The sequence below is a fragment of the Schistocerca gregaria genome, chromosome 2, assembly GCF_023897955.1.
Source record: "Schistocerca gregaria isolate iqSchGreg1 chromosome 2, iqSchGreg1.2, whole genome shotgun sequence".
Lineage (NCBI taxonomy): Eukaryota > Metazoa > Arthropoda > Insecta > Orthoptera > Acrididae > Schistocerca > Schistocerca gregaria.
Window position 1 is genome coordinate 316,692,061 of NC_064921.1, and position 25,072 is coordinate 316,717,132.

General features: G+C 38.2%; 1 protein-coding gene across 1 annotated transcript in view; it reads right to left on the reverse strand.

Moving 5' to 3' along the window:
- LOC126336940 (PHD finger protein 3) overlaps positions 1-25,072 on the reverse strand; it is a 240,225-nt gene that overhangs the window by 22,951 nt on the left and 192,202 nt on the right. Inside the window, 5 exon segments of the mRNA XM_050001117.1 lie at positions 2,822-3,081; positions 12,883-13,207; positions 15,658-15,857; positions 15,973-16,097; positions 16,677-16,850. Of these exon segments, the coding sequence (XP_049857074.1) occupies positions 2,822-3,081; positions 12,883-13,207; positions 15,658-15,857; positions 15,973-16,097; positions 16,677-16,850 (1,084 nt within the window).

A 25,072-nucleotide genomic window follows, 5' to 3' on the forward strand; every position in this document is an offset into this window, starting at 1 on the left:
CATCCTGTGGCACAACATGCAGCTGAACATAACACACTTGATTTGAACGGCTGCTTCACTACCCTAGCCATCTGGATCCTTCCCACCACCAGTAGCTTTTTTGAACTGTGCAGATGGAGGTTATCCATACAACCCATTCTGTGCTCCTGCCTGGCCTAAACCTACAGTAACATACTGTCCCCACACCCTCCATCCAATGGTTACCACCTACTCTGTCCTCTCGTCTTCTCCCCTTTCTCATTTCCCACCCTGTTTATTTCCACCCCTTTGTCAATGTATCCGCACATCTTTCCCTGCTCCTCTTCTTTTTTGCTGCTTTTTTCCCCCACCTCCCTGCCCCATGACCTCACCTCCTACCCCACAACACATTTGTTTCTCCCCCCATCCATACACTATTACCCCTTCCCTGCCCCCTCCAGATTGCTGCTTGCATCCAAAGTGATAGCTGCATTCAGACCTGAGATGCTGGAATTGGCAACCATGTGCCAGCTTTGTGTGTGTGTGTGTGTGTGTGTGTGTGTGTGTGTGTGTGTGTGTGTGTGTGTGTGTGTGTGTGTGGTGAACGCGCACTTTTTTTTAAACTGATAAAGTCTGTAGCCGAAAGGTTTATGTAAGTGTTTATTAATTGTGCCTGTCTGCAACTTGACATGTTTTCTAAAAGGTTTTCCTAAGCTGTTGATATTCCTACCTGGAGTTTCCACTGTTTAGTTTTCTTTTTGTTTACCACAGAGCAGAACACAGTGGTCTTTCACTTTTATCCCTTTGCCACAACAATATTACATGTTTTACCATGCTCTAGATACACTGTTCCCATTTTTCTGGGAACTGTCACTTGTACCCTTTTGCTTCTGTACCCCTCATATAATACAGCATTAGATCCCTTGACATCCCACTGTGCAGAATTTAACTGTAGATTTTTTCTTAGGGTCATTTTGATTACAGTTTTGTTAGTACAAAGGTTTCCTGAGAGATATCAGTGAAGTGAACAGTCATACTGCTGCTGATCCTTTTCGCTAAACCACTCATGCATAGGAAGAGCATTAGTGACACTCCCTTTCCCTCTTCGTTGGGGCCCACCCAAACCAGTATTACATAAGCTTGTCAAATAGACAAAAATTATCTGAACAAATAATATACTTGTGAAGATGCTGCTTATTATTGTATTTATGTTATCCATCAACCTTGTGGCACTGCATCCAAAGCTTTTCAGATGTCTTTGGAATGGCAGATCAAGTGTTTGAAAGATATGAAGTGAGGATAACTTTCAAAAACTCAACATGATAAGTTAATGATTGGTGAACTAGTACCATGGACAGTCTGAGCAGTGTTTTCATATATCCCTACATCTAATGAAGCTCAAGGTTTGGCTTGATGACTTAAAAGGTCTGGTAGTATGTTGTTCAATACAGCACTGCAGATAAATGTTTCAACATACCTACTACTCCGTCAATTAGAATTTATTGTATGTATTACTCATATGCCATGACTCTTAATAATTTAACTGCAGGCTTGACCACTTGTGTAGGATAATTCTGCACAAGCATTTGGACAGCTTGAACTACCCGAAGCTTGATCGATTTTCTATTATGCACACATACCAGTGGAAACATGCTTGAAAGTGTGTACAAATCATACACACAATTCTACAAGCATATGTCAGTCATAAGGCTATCTTTATAGTGGCGCTATGTTGAGTGATTTGAAGCATTTCAACTGCAAATTACATGTATAAGAAAGTCAGCATTAAATGAAAAGCTTTTCATAGTCAGGCGAAGAGAGCTGCTGCACACATTACACTGTTAACAGAATACATGGCAACTGATTGTCAGAGAAATCATCATTTAAAAAAATCTGACAGATCATACTTGAGAAAGGAAAAAAAATGGAACTACTTTATTAATCTGGGGCATGAAGAGAAATACTTTCATATTACAGATATCCATACATGCGTACTTGAGATTTCACAGCCCTATACATTGCGAGAGATCACAATAATCTTTCATGTGGTAGTGTCATAATTTCATTATTCTCACCAGCTTTTTAACCAATGGCGATATGAGCAACAGGGGGGGAGGGGGGGGGGGGGGGCAGGCGTGTATCTCCATAGGCCCTAAAAAAGATTATACGTTTCATGTGCAGGTATAAGCAATAGAAAGGGTAACTTAAAGAGAGAACTGGTTTTACATTTTATTAACCAGTATTTGCACCACACATCATGTTTCCTCTACTTCTTTAATCTTCAACAAGGTTACAGCAGCTACAGAACGTAATGTAAAGGAATGTATTAAGTTTCTTGTAGAGTGCATTAAGACACTATTTGTTGGGTAACTACTATAGCACAATTTAACAGTACCTTCAAAGGGCTCTTAAAATTAATGTAATAGGTTGTTATATTATATTAGAACTAAAATTTCAAACATGTAGTAAATCTTTGTACTGCTTTTGAACACTATCTTCCACATTCTGGAGATCTCTTTGCAAAGGATCCATGAGACATGATTCATAGGCAGGGGGAAGGGGGGAAGATGTGTTTATGCAGAACATGTTAAACTTTTATCATGGCAATTCGAAATATTTCTATTTCTAGTTGTACATGTCATTCCTGCCATCTTTTTACCTCAGTTGCTGCTTAGGAAGGAAATGTTAATTACACAATGGCAATAAATATTTCTGTTTTAATGAATTATGTTCCATGGTATTAGTGAATACAGTGATTTTTATTTTCAAAAAACTGTAAATGTGATTCACACTAACTTATTTCAGTCACACAGCAATACAAAATGAGTTTAACCTCTACTTTTGTTTAAAGTACATCACTTACCACTCAGAAGTTTTCCAGTTCTTCTTTCATATACTATTACTCTAGTTTGTGGTTTTGGTATGTGGTGAGACAACTGGTCCACTGCATGCTTGTTTATTCCACCTGACTGGTTTGACTTTGTGACAGAAGCAGCTGTAGCAACATTCTGCTGCGACTCTTCCGCATGTTTCAAAATGCAAGCATGACTGCAGTAGATACTGGACTGCCGAGCCTCTTTCTTACATACGATACAGGATGTCACTGACCCAACATCTGCGTCACTGCAAGCAATGCAAATTTGTTTCTTCTTGCAATCAATGGAAGACAATAGAAAATCAACCACAAAAATACCATAGAATCAGTTTCATACTACATTTTTTTTCTACATTTAAGTGAAAGCAGCAATGTAGGAATAAAGATATTACAATAATGACAATTACAAAAACAAAACAATGAATAAAATTAAGGACAGGAAACTACTCCCCTTCAGCTGTTGGTGTGTGTGTGGAACATTTTACTACCTTTCAATGAAGTACCTATTTTTGCAGTTTGCAGTTTTAAGTACTGACCCCCCCCCCCCCCTCAAACCACTGTTTGAGAAGTTCATAGGAACAAATGAGGGAGATGTGGTGGTAGCAAAACAAGGAGAGGGTAATATAATCATGAAACTGTGTCACTGAATATGGGAGAACGAGAGAGAGAGAGAGAGAGAGAGAGAGAGAGAGAGAGAGAGAGAGAGAGAGAGAGAGAGAGGGGGGGGGGGGGGGGGATATCCAAAAGGTATGGGTACTGAACCATTTTGCGGCTACACGTGAGCTCTTTGCACCCCATGTTGAGGCTGCTTTTGTTACGGCTGTACTGCTCACAAATGCTGGTGCCTATGCTGAGGGACGGCATTTCGGCTGATATGCAATACTTATCATCACTTTTTAAGAAAACTATTGGATAAAAAAAATTTACTTGCACATCTTACAGTCCGATATCTCCCCTTGATAAAAGACTGAATTGCGTTTTTTATATGTCACAGTTACAGTGCTGCATCAAATTAAGTAAAACACTGTGTGAAAGTTTGAAGATTTTGCAGAGGTAAATACGCATTGTGTAAACTTTGCTTGTGTTTGATTTTAGCTCATACATTGCAGTGAATGAAATTTAGGTATCATTTTCAACCCAACCATCCCCAATTTTTATCAAATTTGATATATTTATTGTACATGATGTGAGTTGACAAATTACAGAATTGTAGCACAAGTAGAACATAAGTAGCTGCCCGAATTTCTGAAAATGTGCTTAAAATTCAACAAACGAAGCTGTAACTTCTGTTCTAACAGAGATAGCACAGTGTAAAAATTATTCCGGGAAGGGCTGGGGACAAGCTTTCAAATGAAACACAACATGGCCATATTTAAAGAATGTAAACAATTAAGGTCAGTGCCCTTGTCCATTGACCTCAATAAATAAATAAATAAAATAAAATGCTTCTTCAAGTTACACAAGATAATATACTAAAAAATCAAGCTAGGATGGCACTTCAATTACAATTACCCAATTAGAAAATTAGGTTTTTTCCCAAATTCGCCATTCAAAAAATCAGGGTCTCTTATGTTTGCAGATTAAACTACTGCTGCTGATGCCGGCATTTTTACGTTGTTTAATAGAGCATATAGGGGTCACCTTACATTTACAGATGAAGCTTGGGCTATTGACATCATGCACAGATTTTTTTTTGAAAAATTCGGAAAGGCAGGGTTCAGCATGTGATATTCACGTTCTAACGGGATCAAGATTTTCAGATATGCATAAGTGCTTTATATAGAATTGACATTACTCAAACAATCACGACATTTGATTCATATGACACTAGCGCAAGGGCTATGCGAGAAACTACGAACTAGCTACTACAAGAACCTACTGCTTTGCTTAAAATTTTAAAATTTTCTTAAACGCAAGAGGTAATAGCACTAAATTAAATCATTTTACAAATTCTTGTTGTATCTGAAAAGGTTTGCAACAAAAGTTCTGATACTGAGAGACCGTAGCAACCATTCTTATTTTAACCAACCACAGGTACATTGACAATCTGGAAAGAGGCCAATAGTATGCATTCTTGTTTTAACCAATTACATTAAACTCACAAGGTGGATACACCAATAGCAAGTATTCTTGTGTAGCACGCTGCAAGATCACCTACATGTTATTAAGTTTTGTTACCTGACAATAAGTCAGAAGATGGGAAATCATGAAAGTGAAGTGTTTCCTTTTAAAGCTTGGATAGCAATATAGATGCTGGATATACAGAGGACGTTACAGCAAAAGTGTCGTGTTTTGTGACTATATACAAATCTACTGGATGAAGATAAGAGTTAGAAAGGATCACATATTTATGTAATCCCTTCAGGAAAAATGAACACAACAGATACAAGAAAAGTTACGTCAAGTGTAAATGTGGATGGTTCATACGATCAGTGGCATAATGGCATACCACAAAAAATGTAACACGGAAGGAAAAAATTAACACAATAACAAGGGCCTGTGACTGAACCAAGTACATTCAGACAGACAAAATTACAAGCCTGTGTAACTCATATGATTCAGACAAATCTGTAGCCTCAAATATAGCTTTAGTTGCATTAATTGATAGTCTGGTAACTCTTGGTGAAGAAGAGACAGAGAGAAAACATGTGCACAGAAAATTTTTTAAAAAGTGTCAGAGCTAATCCTAATTAAATATGTACCCAGTGTGAGACAAAATGCACGGGGTAAAACAAATATGTGGGGTGGAACAAATGTGAAATCTGAAATCATAATGCAATTGAAAGAGTAATTCAGTAGTAGCACCAAAAGGAGTGAGAAGATCCAGATACTGACACTTCTTCGGGAAAAGCTGAAGCATTTGAAGGATTGAAAATTAATTTGGAGCTTCAAACTATTTAGCGAAAAAGCAAAACATTTAGTCAAAAAATGTGGCATCTTAGCAATTCCTAATCTGAGACTTGGAAATATTCTAAGTGAACACATTGTGAACTGTGTCACAAAATTTTACAACAGACAAGACATTAGCTGTTTTTTGTCTGGGAAGAAGGATTTTGTTTCTGTTAACGAAAATGGTTACAGGGTTTATAAACGAAAACGACTGGTGTTGAGGAACCAGAATGAGCTGTATCAAGGATTCAGAGGTACACATCCAGAACTGAAAATAGCTTATTCAAATTTTGCCAATTATAACCGAAAAACTGCACTCAGGCTCATGCAACCAGTACCCACATAGTGTGTATGTTTGCGGTATTTACCAAAGTGTGAAGCTTGTGTTGGAAGGTTGCAGAATGAAGGAGCTGGCACATGATGCTGACTACCAACTTAGCATGTACAAACACTGACTGCCTTCAATAAATCGTAATTTCTCAAAGCTGAAAGGTTATATGTCAATAAGCGAAAATTGCCAGTTCACATTCTTTTTTGACATACCTCGGGCAGCTGTTTGACAAAAATAGAATTGGTGAGGTAACATACGAACTGGATATACCTACAAATAGAGCAACTCTCCAGACATGTCTATTTTCTGTGGAAGACTTCTTAGAAAACCTCATTAACAAACTGAAAAATCTCCAGCTACACTAATTCATAGGCCTCTAACAGTTTGACACTTCATGACAATGAATACATCGTTATATGTGATTTTGTAGAGAATGATGAATTTGTCCTGCAGGATAAGATCCAAGGGTTTCACTAGACCAACGCGAAGGCTGCCATTCATCCATTTACTTTTTATTATAAATATCCAGAAGCCGAAGCAATTGGATCACATTTCATTTGTCGTCATATCAGAATGCTTTACCATAACACTGCCAGTGTTTATCTTTTTTTTTAAAAAAAAAAAAAAAAATGATTCAAATGGCTCTGAGCACTATGTGACTTAACATCTGTGGTCATCAGTCCCCTAGAACTTAGAACTACTTAAACCTAACTAACCTAAGGACATCACACACATCCATGCCCGAGGCAGGATTCGAACCTGTAACCGTACTGGTCACGCGGTTCCAGACTGAAGCGCCTAGAACCGCACGGCCACACAGGCCAGCTATCTTTTTCGACATCATTTGGTTAAATGAATGGTGTCTCAGTTCCATAGGACACCTGAGTACACACATTACTTCACAAATGGTGCTGCAGACTAGTATTAAAAAACCACAAGAATTTTGAAAACGTATCTTTTCATCAGTGCGCCCTCAATTTCTGTGCAGAGTGGCATTTGTTTGCCATATCACATAGCAAAGGACCATGTTATGGTATCTCTGGTGCATCAAGTGACTTGCTGTCTGCAGTGCATCTATAAGCCTCAAATAATGACACACAGGTAGTTATTTGAATGGTTTTTCTAGAATATTGCACTGTCCCATTTTCATTATACAACTAACAGTCTAACAATGAGTATGATGAAGAATCATCTCTCCTCCAAGAGCACTTGATCAGATTTGCACATTTGCTTGTACCCACCAGTTATATGGTATTATTGGCACTGGGCATAACAAAATTCAAATGAAAGTTTCCTCCAATTCACCAGACATAGCTAACATGGACTTAACAAGACTGATACCTTAATGATATCACAGAGTTTGTTGCATTTATGTACTAAAGTCACTGGTTGTTTGGGGTGTTTTTAGTGTTAATGACAATACCAGTAGGGTTACAATTTAGCTTTCTACATTCTCAAAGTCCTTCACCTTCTTTTGTATACCCTGAGAAAACGACAGCTTTAATGTGGACAAGAAAGACATTCCTACAAAGGCTGATGTGAGAAAAGCAACAGGCAAAACGTACAACTTTCCACCAAAAGATGCACAAACAGCATTGTACCCTGTTGTACAATAAAGGAAGATTAGAGTTCATCATCTTGTTGACATCGAGGCCATTAGAAATACAGCAGAAGCTCAGAGTGGTCAAAGGATGGGAAAGGAAATCCCCCGTGACCTTTCAAAGGAACCATCTCACAGCATTTGTCTGGAGCGATTTAGGGAAATCATGGAAAACCTAATTCAAGACAGCCAGACGTGGGCTGGAACTGTCATCCTCCAGAATGCGAGTCCACTGTGCTAACTGCTGCGCCACTTCGCTCAGTCTCTTGCTATACAATATGGTAGATGACGATGACGCATTTGTCATTGTACTCGTTTGTTTGAATTTGCATCTTTTTGCCATGCCTTTCAACATGTACTTTTGCTAAGGTGATTTTACAATGTTTCGCATTACTGGAAGTGAAGGTCTGGGGGTCATAGTCTGTGACGTGGCATAGTACAAATGCTTGTTATTGGCCTGTTCACATTACTTTCTTAATGTGAGTTGCTATCATATCACCTTTCTAACAGTTAACAAGTTTTTCAGTACTTAATATTATTTTGTTGCAGTCTGCATACAATCTGTATTGTTGTGGCCGTGAATATCAATTTGTCTCTCCTAATTGAAATGTCATCCCAACCTGACTTGTTAGTAGGTGTGCAGTGTAACGTGAAGAAGCAAAAATATTTTTTTCAAAAATTCCGAAAGTGACATGTTTTGAGATATTCAAGGTCAAATGACACGAGCATTGACCATATTTGTATAAATAGTTTAAATATGGCCATGTTGGGTATCATCTGAAAATTTTTTCCCCAGTCCTTTCCAAAATTACCTGTTCCACTGTCTTAGCTCTATTAGAACAGAAGTTACAGCCATTTGTGGCAGCAGAGTCTGTCGAATTTTAGGCACATTTTCAGAACTTTGGGCAGTCATTATTTTTGCTGTTCTAGTGCTACAATTCTGCAACTTGCCATTATTCATTCTCTTGTCGTGTACAATGAACACACCAAATCTGATTAAAATCAAAGGTGGTCAGTTAGCAGATGTGTTCATTTGACATGAAAAGACTCATACAAGATATGCATTTAGCGTTTCATTAAATTATTGCCATTATTACATAACATTACAAACTGCTTGTAGACAGTGGTTTAATATAATTAAACTAAAACTCTACTGTAACTACACATAAGGCTAAAATAAGGTTAATATAGTTACAAGCATTAAACCAGTTGAAAGAGTACTAAGCAAGTACTAAGAGGCTTACACTACTGCGAAAAAATAATGTCAAAAATCTACAATAGGAAATTATTATACAGGGCTATTACAAATGATTGAAGCGATTTCATAAATTCACTGTAGCTCCATTCATTGACATATGGTCACAACACACTACAGATACGCAGAAAAACTCAAAGTTTTGTTTGGCTGAAGCCGCACTTCAGGTTTCTCCCGCCAGAGCACTCGAGAGCGTAGTGAGACAAAATGGCGACAGGAGCCGAGAAAGCGTATGTTGTGCTTGAAATGCACTCACATCAGTCAGTCATAACAGTGCAACGAAGTTCACCAAAGATCCACCAAATGCTAACTCCATTCAGTGATGGTATACGCAGTTTAAAGCTTCTGGATGCCTCTGTAAGGGGAAATCAACGGGTCGGCCTGCAGTGAGCAAAGAAACGGTTGAACGCAAGTCGACGAATAAAGCAAGCAGGGAGCTAAACGTACCACAGCCGACGATTTGGAAAATCTTACGGAAAAGTCTAAAGCAGAAGCCTTACTGTTTACAATTGCTGCAAGCCCTGACACCCGATGACAAAGTCAAACGCTTTGAATTTTTGGCGCGGTTGCAACAGCTCATGGAAGAGGATGCGTTCAGTGCAAAACTTGTTTTCAGTGATGAAGCAACATTTTTTTCTGAATGGTGAAGTGAACAGACACAATGTGCGAATCTGGGCGGTAGAGAACCCTCACTCATTCGTGCAGCAAATTAGCAATTCACCAAAAGTTAACGTGTTTTGTGCAATCGTACAGTTTAAAGTTTATGGCCCCTTTTTCGTCTGCGAAAAAAACGTTACAGGACACGTGTATCTGGACATGCTGGAAAATTGGCTCATGCCACAACTGGAGACCGACAGCACCGACTTCATCTCAACAGGATGGTGCTCCACCGCACTTCCATCATGATGTTTGGCATTTCTTAAACAGGAGATTGGAAAACCGATAGATTGGTCGTGGTGGAGATCATGATCAGCAATTCATGTCATGGCCTCCACGCTCTTCCGACTTAACCCCATGCAATTTCTTTCTGTGGGATTATGTGAAAGATTCAGTGTTTAAACCTCCTCTACCAAGAAACGTGCCAGAACTGTGAGCTTGCAACAATGATGCTTTCGAACTCATTGATGGGGACATGCTGTGCCGAGTGTGGGAGGAACTTGATTATCGGCTTGATGTCTGCTGAATCACTAAAGGGGCACATATCGAACATTTGTGAATGCCTAAAAAAACGTTTTGAGTTTTTGTATGTGTGTGGAAAGCATTGTTAAAATATCTCAAATAATAAAGTTATTGTAGAGCTGTGAAAACGCTTCAATCATTTGTAATAACGCTGTATTTCAATGTTTCCTTCATCTCTACCTTAAGTATGTTATTCGGGTTTGGGTTTTTCCAGGTTTCATAATTAAAAATTCTTTTTACCGTAACAACAACTCCATTTTCAAATAGGGCCGACAGTTTTATCTGCTGACATCAGATTTCCACATGCTTTTGCCACCAAATCGTACCAAAAAATGACACTTTTTCATGATATCTTTAAAAGAGCGTTAATCAAACTGCATATTTTTATAGTATACAATTATAAAAATGAAAATCATTAAATGCACCACTTTAGCTTTACAAACATGTAAATGAACTTCACACCTGCATTGTTTTCTTGCATCAGCCAATCACAACACCAGATACGTGATTTCACGCAAATGTGAATCTGATGGTACGCTAGACCACTGTGTGTTTGTTTCAGTATTTATTCAATATCGTTTTTACTATTTTGTGAAATCAAGTCAATTACCCAAACAGACATTTGCATAGATCAGAACACTGCTTTGAGGATTCAGGGCGACGCCACGACCTTGGACTGAATCCACACGATGGATAAATAACGAGTGTTGGTGTGCAGACTAGCCTGGATGTGGTATTTTAGGCCGTTTCCCCCACATCCGAATAGTTGAATATTGAGCCAGAACTTATGCAAAGAATGACGTTAGAAGCTGACTGAAAGGATCCACAAATTTCATCGATGTGGGGAGGATGGTGACAGACAGGGCACCTGACCACCCTCTATGGTCACATCCAAAAATTAACATGCTGAATCCATGAAGATACAGAATATAAGGACAGGAAAAAGAAGAAAGAAATGAAATCTGTGGCAATAGACCAATCTGTAGCACATCCCGAGGTCTGACTGGATGTCACACAAACCGCACAGGCGCCGCATCGATTTACACGTGAGCGAAGTTGAAGTGTCACATTTGGTTTTTTCCATATTTATACTCGCATACTATGAAAACATAAAAGTTAAACCAATGCATCACATTAAAGATCTGTCTCTAGGAGACAACATCTTTTCTACGTTTTGTCGTACAAACCTGTTGGAAAGTATAATGTTGACAGATAAAACTGTTACTGGCTGATGTCATATCTAATGTGCTGCTAATTTAAACAGTACTTTTAACATTACGCGTGTACCTCAGACTTGAGAAAAAAAGTAAAGATACAACTTAGAACCTTTTTATAGCCAGACGAGGAAAATGACAAATTTTACAACGTTTTCTAATGAGCACTAATGTCGCATTACACAAATAAAAATCATCAATGTTATGTAATCCTCTCTCCCACACGAGGCAATCAAGGTGTAGGAGGGGGAGGGGAAGAGGAGGAGGAGGAGGAGGAGGAGGAGGAGGAGATGATGGTGGTGGTGATGATAAATGTAAAACCTTTGAAACCATGTTCAAGAAAGCATTTCAACATTTTATTTAATTTGTAAATGCAGTAACTTCAGTGTGTCACCACTACAGGTTTTAATAGTACCATATATACTAAAAAATTTCAATACTCAATGTAAAATGGCATGTAAATAGTTGCTAGTGAGTCTTCTGTGCTGTAAAGCTGTGCTCTAAGAAACATTTTGGTTCCTGATGTTTTGGCCAGAGCTGCACTAGACATCTTCAGCTGTGCTCCTGGGGCATGTGGTTGATTTTACATGTGATCAGCAGAGATAATCATTATCAGAGGAAAAAAATGTAAAGGATAATAAAACCTTATCTACTGATTCTGCAGAGCCACTTTTGATATATTATTTATGGCTTCTTGTTTTCTGTTAAGGTTATCATATTCTGCTCGATTCTGTATATAGACGTGGATTATAATTTTGTCATTCTAGATAAAATTCTGGTTACAGAAAACTTCAATTCATAATATCTTGTCTTGCTGCTGCTGATTTTTTCGTTTTTGCAGTCGGCGAAGACTTTAATGTTCTTTCAATCTTGTATTCATGCTTCTCTTGTTAGTTCCAATGCAAACCTCCAAGGAACCTTATATATCCCATGTCCTGTCAGAGGAGGGAGTTTATTCTTTACAGATTGGAGTGCCTGATGTATTTTCTTAGTTGGTCTAGAACCTGGTCTGATGTTATGTTTCTATAAAATCTTCCCAATTCGATTGTAACAATAAAGTATTATCTAGTACTATATAGAGAAGCAATCAAAATACATCAGCATGGGTATAGTTATAACAGAAAAGAAGCAGCCATGAAACTTAGTGACAGTGGCTCTGCAGAATTAATAGACAGGTTTTTATCCCTGACAGGTGACAGTCCATACTTAACTTTCACCTCTGACAAGGATTATACCTGCTTATTATGTCTAAACTCAACCACACCCATTGTACACAGTATTTATGTCACACTCTGACAAGAATCAGTGTCGCCAGGAGCACTTCGGAAGATGTTCAACGCAGCTCTGGACGAAACATCAGGAACGAAAACCTTTCTTGGACCACATACATACAACCCAGAAGGCTCACCCGTAACTAAGACATCCAGTCATGAAAACCTGCACTGTAGGAACACAAATACAGTGCATCCATTACTGCTATGTTTTATAGATGCAATTCTAATGCTCATTCCCTGATCAAAAATAGTATTAAAAAAGAGAGACTTGTTTTAAGAACTAAAATACTATTAATATAAAAGCTACCTCTGATAGCTCTGGTTTGATTCATTCTCCACATTTTGCTTTGTATCTTCATTTGACAAAGGAGGCAGGTTATTCTGTCCAGTTATCTTCTCTTCATTCTGAAATTCTTTGACATCTTTCCCTTGTTCAGAACAAGTGGCAGGAGACAACAGGGGGCTGTCATCTTTTGTTTCTGTTTGGTTCTCAGTTTGTGTTGCTCTCCTTGTATCTTTATCTTTCCCAGATTTTCTCTTTGGATCTTTGTCTTTACTTTTTTCAGCTGACTCATTTTTTTTAGAACAATTAGGACATGACCATTCCAAGCCTTTATTTTCCATTTGTTGACCTGCCATGGAGAAAGCAGATGCCATTACTTATCAGCTATGGTATTTCTGACTTACAGCAATACAATCATCCTGTAACATTGCTATGAAGTAACTTGTTTGTATGACAGCCACAAAACATACAAAATCAGATAGTCCCATTCCTTACTGCAGGATAACGCAAGTAAATATTTTTCAAAATTAAACTATTTGAAATGTATGGAAAAATCCATAAATAAAGCATGCCTAACTACAACAACAACAAATAAAACCCCACCCTTGCACTGTGAAGGTTACCAGGTACTAAAGGTGATGAACACGGCAAATACACAAGTAACAAAAATATGTTGATATACTTGCCACTACAGCCACAACGGCCAGAGAGCTGTGTGTGTGTGTGTTGTGTTGTGTGTGTGTGTGTGTGTGTGTGTGTGTGTGTGTGTGTGTGTGTGTGTGGGCGGCTGCGCGCTCTACTTCAAAAGAAGGACTTTTGCCCAAAAGCCAAAATGGGTAGCTGGCTTTCTGTCATGCCTGCGGCAACTCAATGTCTCCTGAATACAGGGAGCAGAAACCTATTCTTTTCATACTTTTGTCATTCAACCCTGGACATCCCATTTCTTGGTAATGTAGCTGCAGAATTATAGAATTTAAGATTTCTTCAAATGGAGCTAGGGAGGAAAAGGAAGAAACAATGACTGAACTACAGTAAGATGGACGTAAGCTTGGCAGTAGTTCACTTGCAGATGAATGGCAAAGGATGGATGATACAGACAGCTACTTAAAGAGATCATAAAATTACTCTGAATTTTGAACTTTTGATCTTTTACTACTGTCCATAGTTCCCCATCACACACAGCAGAAAACTGGCAGAAGTCGAAGAGTAAGGGGCTTCACTGGAAGGAAAGAAACAGAATGGAATGCATGGAGGGAAAAAATAAATATATAAAAAATAGAAAAGCTATGGCAAGAACAACATGAACAGTATAGTCGCAAATTGTGGAAAAAAAAGAGGACAAAGGTGAAAGAAGTAAATGAAAACATGGGGTTGAGGGTATGACATAGTATTTAATATCAATACAAAATACTGAGACATCAGGAAAGAACTTAGCAATATCCAGTTAAGTGACAAACATGTGCTCACCAATCCCTTTCTTGTCACTGCACAAATTAACTCCAAAATATCAATTACATTCTCAGTGAATCTACAAACAAGTTTTAGTGGCTGTGTGGAAACTATTCATACCACCACTGCTAAACCTATGGAAGCCTGAAGAATAAGAAGTCAAATGTGTAACACTATCTTTCATGATACATTCAGTAAATGTACAGCTTGTGCCACTTTTGAATGGATTTGCTTCCAAAAACATCTGGACACTGATAAGATTTGAAATAAAAGTTAAAAGTTGGAGAAGAACATAAAATGTAACAACAACAGAAAAAAGGGAATGAAAATATAGCGGTAGATGATTGGGTAAGATTAGCAATGTGAAAGAAGCTGGCATACTCAAGCACTTATATGATAGTAGTAGTAAGGCAACAGGAAACTGCAGTGAGATGGTGATGACAATCACCAATATCTTGCTGCCCATTTACTAACAAGAACACATTACAGTAATTCATTTTCACAGAACTCAGTGGTAATCATTTCAATGAGTTACAATGACAGTGCTCTGTATAATACTTCTGACATTTATTTTGGCAGCTGTCAGACAGAGCTTAAGGGAGGCTTCTCAACACACCCATGAAGTAATGGAAAATAAATTAAGAGTTATCATGGAGGTAACTAATTGTGTTACAAATGTTAGGTTGACAAAAGAAAACTACCCTGCGATTTATGGTAATATTTTGGAGGATCATAGTTGATTTTCAAAAAGATATATCTGGAATATTTACAGATTCACAATATGATTACATTATTAACAAACATCCTAAAATTGGAGCAGAATACTCTAGTTGAGTAATTTGTATATAAGAAACTTGCTAGTAACTAGATACTTTCTGCTATTTGCTCAGAGTTTATCTTTTGATTTTATTTCTTTTTAATTTATGATGTAGATGGTTTCTATCTTATGACATAAACTATGAATTATAGCCGATTCTTAGAATTCAATGTTCCTACTTTTATTTGCTGTCGAAATTAATTTTTGCATAATCACTGAAATTCTCCTATTTTAACCAACATTTTATACTGAATACAATGTTTCTAAAATATGTTGTTTGCCAGTCATATATTTTATTTGATACTACTATAAAGAGGAAAACAAACAAAATCACAGAAATATGCCACAGCCACCTATGTCTTTAAGTGTTCACAAGGTCACACATGAATACAAACTATTGCATCTGTACACATTATGACACTCCATGTGTATCATAATAAGATATACATACTGTCTCTGTTATATGGTTTTCAGTCATCACAACAAATCATCAAACTACAATTCTATGATGAAAATATCAATTCCAGACTCACCCATTGCCTTCGTTATTCCAACACATTTTCCATGAAACCAGTCTTCACAGATGTCACAACAAATCATAAATCTATTGTTGTGTGGTTTTTTGCATATACACCACAGACGATCTGGGTCATCTTCTGAATTCCAGCTTTCTTCATCAGAAGAGGACAATAACTCATCTACTTCAGATTTCACTACAGATGAACGTCGTCTTCTGCACAAATACGACATCAACAAATCAATAGCAAACTTATTTTAACTAAAATATGGGTTTTACAAAGTCTTAACAAGACCAAAGACAGAAGAAAAGAGAATAGGATTTTACACACCTCCCCTTGCTCCTCCCTTGGCTGGCGCGAGAATCATCCAACTTTCTTTTATCCTTTACTTGTGCTTGTGCAGAATGTTTCAGGGTCTCCACCAGATCTCTGTCCATTATTAGGTCAGCATACATCTGTAGTAAATATGTGAAGTAAAAAAAGTATAAAAATAAAACAGTTGTGATTTTTATTGTGTGTGCCGTCCATCATTGCAATTACAGAAAATAATTTTAAATGTTGATTAAACAGTAACTGGGGCCATATATACAATGTTAAACTCGTTTAGTTAGTAACAAAGATGGAACTTGCATTTAAGAAAGAGCATGATTTTAGCAAATAAGAAATCAATAGGAAATTCCTAAAATAAAATTGGCTACTTGCAGCCAAGAGTGTGAGAAAGACACAATAAGAGGACTGCAGAATATGCCAATCAAGAATATGAAATTTGATTCTACACATCTTTAATACTGGCAGACAAACATAGCTCTAAAACTGAAACTGTATGACTTATATTTGTAGTGTATTTATAAAACTGGTACAGGTTGTTCGTAGTCAACTGAAAACGGACCCTAAAATACAAATTAGGTGATGATAAAACTGCAAAATATAGCAAAACTTAAATAATGTAAAATGTAGTTGCAAACAAATTGAGCTCTTCCACAAAAATAATGCTGCTTCTAGTTTATCATTAGGAATAACTAAGACAAACTTACATGGATATTACGTTTCCGGATTGGTCTAGTCGACACAGTTCTCTCCACCTTATTTTCAGGCTTTTCAGAAACAGGGTGCCGATTTTGTTCCTTTTGAAGTTCAGTGTCTGCAGTGGATACAACAATATCCTTGACTGGTACAACAACTTCTGAATTTGTGTGATGATGTGATACCTAAAATCCAAAATAACAATCTACAATAATAAACAATTCAGCAGCACTGTTTCTTCACAACAAGAAACTTCACAATAGTTATATCTCCTGTATCTTATACAAAATTATTAAATTACATTACACTGATGCCCTAAAGAATAACATAACAACGCAATCTGACCAATGAATGGATGTGCAAAAACAGCTGCAATGGCTATCAAAATAATAGTGTGACATCTCTACATCTACACAAATAGTTGTATATTTCCTTTACAACAGGGGTTGTCACACTGTCACCAATGGACCAGTTATGGTCTGAATCATGTGTTTGTATGGCCCGTGGTTCTCAGCCAAATTGTACAATAATATGAAGCAAGCAGCTGGCAATCAAATCCATAACTATCAACTAATGTTAAGAGCTTCTTATGAGTATAGTTTGCAACTAAAAAATATTTACAGAGAAAGTAATTTTAATCGTTTAATGCACGTCCCTTTTTTTAAGCTATAAATATTGCCATGTTTAAATTAAAGTGCCTATACACTGAGAAAAAACTGAAAATTTTTTCCTTAAAATTAGTAAGCACTATTAACCCTTTGTAGGTGATCAGCTACACAATGCATTCATGACTTACTAGATATAGTAAATGTGACTACTGTCCTGCTTCTGTTTGTTACAAAGTCACTCATAATGTATTTGTTGTATGTGGTTAACTACTTGTGTGTGGCAAGGAAGGAGTATTAAAGCAAATAAACAGGAAATTAATACTGTAAATACTGAATGTTTATTGAAAATTATTATACACCTTCTTCATTTGTACAATAGGATATCCAGTTCCAATAGGTTTTTAACTAGACAGCTGACAATCAATTTATATGAAAGTAGTTCTTGTGTTACTGTAAGCATAATGCAACTGCACATTTATTACACTTCACCCGCGAAAATCCTTACGCCCTGGCATTTTGCACCTCTGTCCCACTCACATGTATGATGATCGATGATCTACTTGATCCAGCCTTATATCCGCTGGAGGAACATGTTATACAGATCCCTTTTTGTCTTCTTGGCCTGTATGTGATGTTCCAGTTCATTACTTGGCCTCCCTTGTGTTGTTGAAGTTTGACCAGAATGACACAAACAATGAGGAATCTCCATGAGAAATTCAGAAAGCTTCAAGTTTTTATGATCGTGATCTCTGATACTCTTTTGCACAACACCCAGGAATTGATTACTCTCATGGCCCACAGGTGGTAAAACAACCTGCTGTACCATTTTTTACTTTTCATAAGAATTTGTCTACTTGTGATGCACAAATTAAAGGGTTTCCTGTGCTTCATTTTAAGTAACGTTCATGAAATAGTCTGTGAGATTAGCTCAGGGGGAGTGGGGCAAGTAGTTCACCCACTGTGGGATTAGAGGATGTTGTTGTTGTTGTTGTTGTTGTTGTTGTCTTCAGTCCTGAGACTGGTTTGATGCAGCTCTCCATGCTACTCTATCCTGTGCAAGCTGCTTCATCTCCCAGTACCTACTGCAACCTACATCCTTCTGAATCTGCTTAGTGTACTCATCTCTCGGTCTCCCTCTACGATTTTTACCCTCCACGCTGCCCTCCAATGCTAAATTTGTGATCCCTTGATGCCTCAAAACATGTCCTACCAACCGATCGCTTCTTCTAGTCAAGTTGTGCCACAAACTTCTCTTCTCCCCAATCCTATTCAATACCTCCTCATTAGTTACGTGATCTATCCACCTTATCTTCAGTATTCTTCTGTAGCACCACATTTCGAAAGCTTCTATTCTCTTCTTGTCCAAACTAGTTATCGTCCATGTTTCACTTCCATACATGGCTACACTCCAAACAAATACTTTCAGAAACGACTTCCTGATACATAAATCTATATTCGATGTTAACAAATTTCTCTTCTTCAGAAACGCTTTTCTTGCCATTGCCAGTCTACATTTTATATCCTCTCTACTTCGACCATCATCAGTTATTTTACTTCCTAAATAGCAAAACTCCTTTACTACTTTAAGTGTCTCATTTCCTAATCTAATTCCCTCAGCATCACCCGATTTAATTTGACTACATTCCATTATCCTCGTTTTGCTTTTGTTAATGTTCATCTTATATCCTCCTTTCAAGACACTTTCCATTCCGTTCAACTGCTCTTCCAAGTCCTTTGCTGTCTCTGACAGAATTACAATGTCATCGGCGAACCTCAAAGTTTTTACTTCGTCTCCATGAATTTTAATACCTACTCCAAATTTTTCTTTTGTTTCCTTTACTGCTTGCTCAATATACAGATTGAATAACATCGGGGAGAGGCAACAACCCTGTCTCACTCCTTTCCCAACCACTGCTTCCCTTTCATGCCCCTCGACTCTTATGACTGCCATCTGGTTTCTGTACAAATTATAAATAGCCTTTCGCTCCCTGTATTTTACCCCTGCCACCTTTAGAATTTGAAAAAGGGTATTCCAGTCAACATTGTCAAAAGCTTTCTCTAAGTCTACAAATGCTAGAAACGTAGGTTTGCCTTTTCTTAATCTTTCTTCTAAGATAAGTCGTAAGATCAGTATTGCCTCACGTGTTCCAACATTTCGACGGAATCCAAACTGATCCTCCCCGAGGTCTGCATCTACCAGTTTCTCCATTCGTCTGTAAAGAATTCGCGTTAGTATTTTGCAGCCGTGGCTTATTAAACTGATAGTTCGGTAATTTTCACATCTGTCAACACCTGCTTTCTTTGGGATTGGAATTATTATATTCTTCTTGAAGTCTGAGGGTATTTCGCCTGTCTCATACATCTTGCTCACCAGCTGGTAGAGTTTTGTCAGGACTGGTTGTCCCAAGGCCGTCAGTAGTTCTAATGGAATGTTGTCTACTCCGGGGGCCTTGTTTCGACTCAGGTCTTTCAGTGCTCTGTCAAACTCTTCATGCAGTATCGTATCTCCCATTTCGTCTTCATCTACATCCTCTTCCATTTCCATAATATTGTCCTCAAGTTCATCGCCCTTGTATAAACCTTCTATATACTCCTTCCACCTTTCTGCCTTCCCTTCTTTGCTTAGAACTGGGCTGCCATCTGAGCTCTTGATATTCATACACGTGGTTGTCTTCTCTCCAAAGGTCTCTTTAATTTTCCTGTAGGCAGTATCTATCTTACCCCCAGTGAGATAAGCTTCTACATCCTTACATTTGTCCTCTAGCCATCCCTGTTTAGCCATTTTGCACTTCCTGTCGATCTCATTTTTGAGACGTTTGTATTCCTTTTTGCCTGCTTCATTTACTGCATTTTTATATTTTCTCCTTTCATCAATTAAATTCAATATTTCTTCTGTTACCCAAGGATTTCTAGCAGCCCTCGTCTTTGTACCTACTTTATCCTCTGCTGCCTTCACTACTACATCCCTCAGAGCTACCCATTCTTCTTCTACTGTATTTCTTTCCCCTATTCCTGTCAATTGTTCCCTTATGCTCTCTCTGAAACTCTGTACAACCTCTGGTTCTTTCAGTTTATCCAGGTCCCATCTCCTTAATTTCCAACATTTTTGCAGTTTCTTCAGTTTTAATCTACAGGTCATAACCAATAGATTGTGGTCAGAGTTCACATCTGCCCCTGGAAATGTCTTACAACTTAAAACCTGGTTCCTAAATCTCTGTCTTACCATTATATAATCTATCTGATACCTTTTAGTATCTCCAGGGTTCTTCCACGTATACAACCTTCTTTCATGATTCTTAAACCAAGTGTTAGCTATGATTAAGTTGTGCTCTGTGCAAAATTCTACTAGGCGGCTTCCTCTTTCATTTCTTAGCCCCAATCCATATTCAACTACTATGTTTCCTTCTCTCCCTTTTCCTACACTCGAATTCCAGTCACCCATTACTATTAAATTTTCGTCTCTCTTCACTATCTGAATAATTTCTTTTATTTCATCGTACATTTCTTCAATTTCTTCATCTGCAGAGCTAGTTGGCATATAAACTTGTACTACTGTAGTAGGTGTGGGCTTCGTATCTATCTTGGCCACAATAATGCGTTCACTATGCTGTTTGTAGTAGCTTACCCGCATTCCTATTTTCCTATTCATTATTAAACCTACTCCTGCATTACCCCTATATGATTTTGTGTTTATAACCCTGTAGTCACCTGACCAGAAGTCTTGTTCCTCCTGCCACCGAACTTCACTAATTCCCACTATATCTAACTTTAACCTATCCATTTCCCTTTTTAAATTTTCTAACCTACCTGCCCGATTAAGTGATCTGACATTCCACGCTCCGATCCGTAGAACGCCAGTTTTCTTTCTCGATTAGAGGATAAGAGGGGGAAATGTTTGATTGTTTGTCCTCCAGTACTGACAACTTCCAGGAATGCACAACTCATACCAATCAGTAGCTGTGGTACAAATTTCAAATGTAACATGAAACTTTCTAGCAGAGTAAAACTGCATGCCGGACAGAGATTCAAACTAGGGACCTTCGCATTTCGCGGGCAAAGTATGACTCATGTTTTGGGCAGAAGTAGAGTTGTGAGGATGGGTCCTGAGTTGCACTTGGGTAGCTCATTGGTAGAGTACTGCACTTGGGTAGCTCATCGGTAGAGCACGTCTCCGTGAAAGGCTAAGGTCCCAAGTCTTCATATTTGAGTTTATTTTGATCTTATTGCTGATTCAGAATACTTTCACTGGGCCAATTGAGTCTTAATTTCAACATAATATCCATAAACCCATGTTTGATCATCTGTTATGACATGTGTCTGTAGTTCTGTATAGTTGTTGACTTCAATTAGCAACCCCTGAGTAACTTGCATTCACTGCAGTTTTTTGTTTGAAAATCAACTGCTTCACAATTAATTTTGCTATCATATGTTTCAAACCTGAAACAACTGAAAAGTTTTCATGAGTTGAGGAAACTGATTCACCAATACTGACAGCTCCTTCTACAGCTGTGATATGATAATCATTCACAATATTTTTTTCACTTTTTTCATGATTTCATTAGTTGATAAGAAGCAGACGCATCCAGCGGGCTCTACCTCTTCAAGGTCTTCTTCAAACTGCTTATACTCCTCATAAACCCTTGTTTCGCACATAGCAAACTCAGCAGCAAGACTGACAGTGGTACAGAGATTTCTCAAGTTTTCCAACATAACAGAAAAAATTGCATGAAATGGCCTAATACATTACAAAACTACGAAATTCTCTTTATTTACTGATCACACCCCATAATTGGACATATAAATGCTTTGAACATGAAGTTTTTGCTTAATCACTACATATGCTACAAAATGCCGCCTCTAGACAACAGCACTTGCAATATCATTGAACGATATGGACACATTACTTGAAGATGTTTGCCTGTCGTCAACTATCATCATCATCATCATCATCATCATCATCATCCTTGACAGTTTGCAGCCTCTGGCTGGGTCTGTATGGAACATAGGCCTCTCCATCATCTTCTGTCTTGCCACCATCTCTCTGTCTTCACCTTGGTCCAGTCTTTCACCTTGGTCCAGTCTTCTCCTTTCTTCTGGATGCACTCTTCTACTCCTTTCAGCCATCTGTCTCTCAGTCTTGTTCTTGGTCTCTTTCCTTCCAGTTTCATCTCGTGTGTCCTCCTAGGTACCCTCTTCTCCTCCATACTCTTAATGTGTCCATACCATCTCAGCATTGATTTCTCTATCTCCTGTAATGGTTCCACCTTCATTAACACTCTGATCTTATCATTTCTGTCTAACTTTGTCACTCCAATACTGTTTCTCAAGAATTTCATCTCACTAGCTGGTACTTTGCTTTTCTCTCTTCCTTTCATAACCCAGGTTTCTGATGCATATGTCAGGATTCGGACATAATATGACTGGTATATAACCTTTTTACTGATTTGGGGTACATCCTTGCTCCATATCAGGCTTCTGACCTCTTCCAAAATGCTTCTGCTTTTCTTCCCCACTTGTTTATTTCTCTGTCGTTTTTTCTATCTTCCTGTATCAGGCTTCCTAGGTACTTGAAACTCTCCACTCTCTTCAATTGTTCCCCACCAATTGTTATTCCTGTTGTTCCTCTCTCCTTCTTTCTTGTTGTGATAATCATCTCACCCTTACTTATACTAAATTTCATCCCATATTCTTGTACTGTCCACTCCCATACATGCAACTGCTCTTGTACTTCGTCGTCCTTATTCCCCCAAATCATCAGATCATCTGCAAACACCATAGCTTTCATATTCCTTTCACCAGTTACTTGTGCCACTGTAATCATTATATCATCAATCACTACAATCAAGAGCCATGGTGAAAGTGTACTTCCCTGCCTCAAGCCATTCTTCTGTTCAATCCAAGCAATCTCTCTTCTCCCACTTTCACGGTACATTTCCCTTATCCTCCAAATAATCTGTTTTGTCATAGTACTGTTCCTACAGTTGTCTTACAGCAAAAATTAGATCCACTGTGGACCTTCCTGTTTTGAAGCCATGTTGCTCTTCTCTCATTCTTCCTTCTAATTTTGCCCGAATTTGTGCTTCCAAAATTTTCTCAAAAATCTTTGCACAATGACTCATTAATGTTATCGCCCGATAGTTCTTGCACTCTTTTGTATTTCCCTTCTTAAAAATCGGGATAATTATTCCCTTCTTCCAGTCTTCTGGGATCGTCTTCTGTCTCCACAAAATTTTCATTATCGATGTAACCACTGTATCCCCACATCTCCTGCTGCTCTCAGCATCTCTATGCTTAGCTTATCCAGACATGGTGATTTCCTTCCCTTCAGCTTGCCCAATGCCTCTTCCACTTCTCCCCATGTAAGGTCCTTTTCTATTTGCTTTTCCTCCTCCCACTGGTCTCCATTTGGGTTTAGGAGTTCGTCAAAACACTCCTTCCACATAGTCTCGAGTTCCTCCTTATTCTCTACATCTTGTCCACTTTTGTTTTACCATTCGAGTATAATCTGTTGTACTGTTCTTCCTCTTACTTTTAATCACAACATATAACACCTTTTTTTGAACCTTCACTATCCTGCTCCGTCATTCTGGTCCACTGTTCTATCCACTTTCTTCTTTCCACCACCACCACTCTTTTTGCTTCTTTCTTGCTTGCCTGGTACTCTTCTCTTGGACCACACCCTAAAGGCTCTATTCTTCTTCTGTACTATATCCTTTGTTTTATCATTCCACCAGGGTGTTTTTTTCTCCCTCTTTTTGTTGCTTGTCCTTCCACATATTGCTTCTGCCGCACTTGCTAATGTTCCCTTGAATCTAACCCATTCCTCTTCTACCATTTTTGGTTCATCCTTTGGAATGCTTTCCTTTACTACTTGCAGATACTGTAGCCTGCTTTCTTCCTCCTTGAACTTCCATTCCCTTATACACCTTTCCTGGTTTCTTGTCCCTTTATTATCCTTAGTCCCTCTCAGGTTCATTACCAGCAAACGGTGGTCGCTATCCAAGGCCTCTGATAGTATTACCTTAATGTCAATGACGTTCCTTTTCATATCACTGTTGTACAAGAAATAGTCAACTAACGACTTTCTCTTTTTAAGTCTTGACTGTGCCAGGTAATCTTGTGGTTCTCTCTTTTCCTGACCCAAGAGTTTGCAACCAGCAAGCCAATCCTTTGACAGAACTCTAATAGTCTTTCACCTTCCTCATTTCGGCAGCCCCAACCCTCTGGTCCAAGCACACTTTTGCAGCCTTGTCTTTCCCTTCCAACGTGTGTGTTTAAATCTCCCATTACTATCTACCATATTCTTCCTTCCCATCTGCTTCTGCATTTCCTCTTCAAACTCTTGCTTCTCCGAGTGATATTTTGGTCTTCATTACCATATCACTTATTCTCTTCACTTCCTCTTATAATCCATCTCTTACTACTCTTCCAACTCCATTTCTCCTTTCCTCCTCATTTCCACTCCAGTACAGTTGGTAGCCTTTACTAAGTTCTCTCCTTCCTTATCCTTTCATCTAAACCCAATAGCTCTAACTTCCTTCTTTCCATCATGTTTACCATATCCTCAACCTTTCCAGTCAATGTTTGTATATTTAATGTTCCATATCTTAGTCCTTGTTTATAGACAGTTGTCGATTAAATCTGTCCTTTCCGAGGCCCATTCTATTTCTGAAAGCAGACATCATAATCCACTTCTGGCTTGCTGGGCCTATCGTAGCTACACCAGAGCCCACTTAGCAGTCAATTTCAGGGTTCCTGTAGGACCTTCACATCTACTGTAGCGGTCCCAGGGCATACAC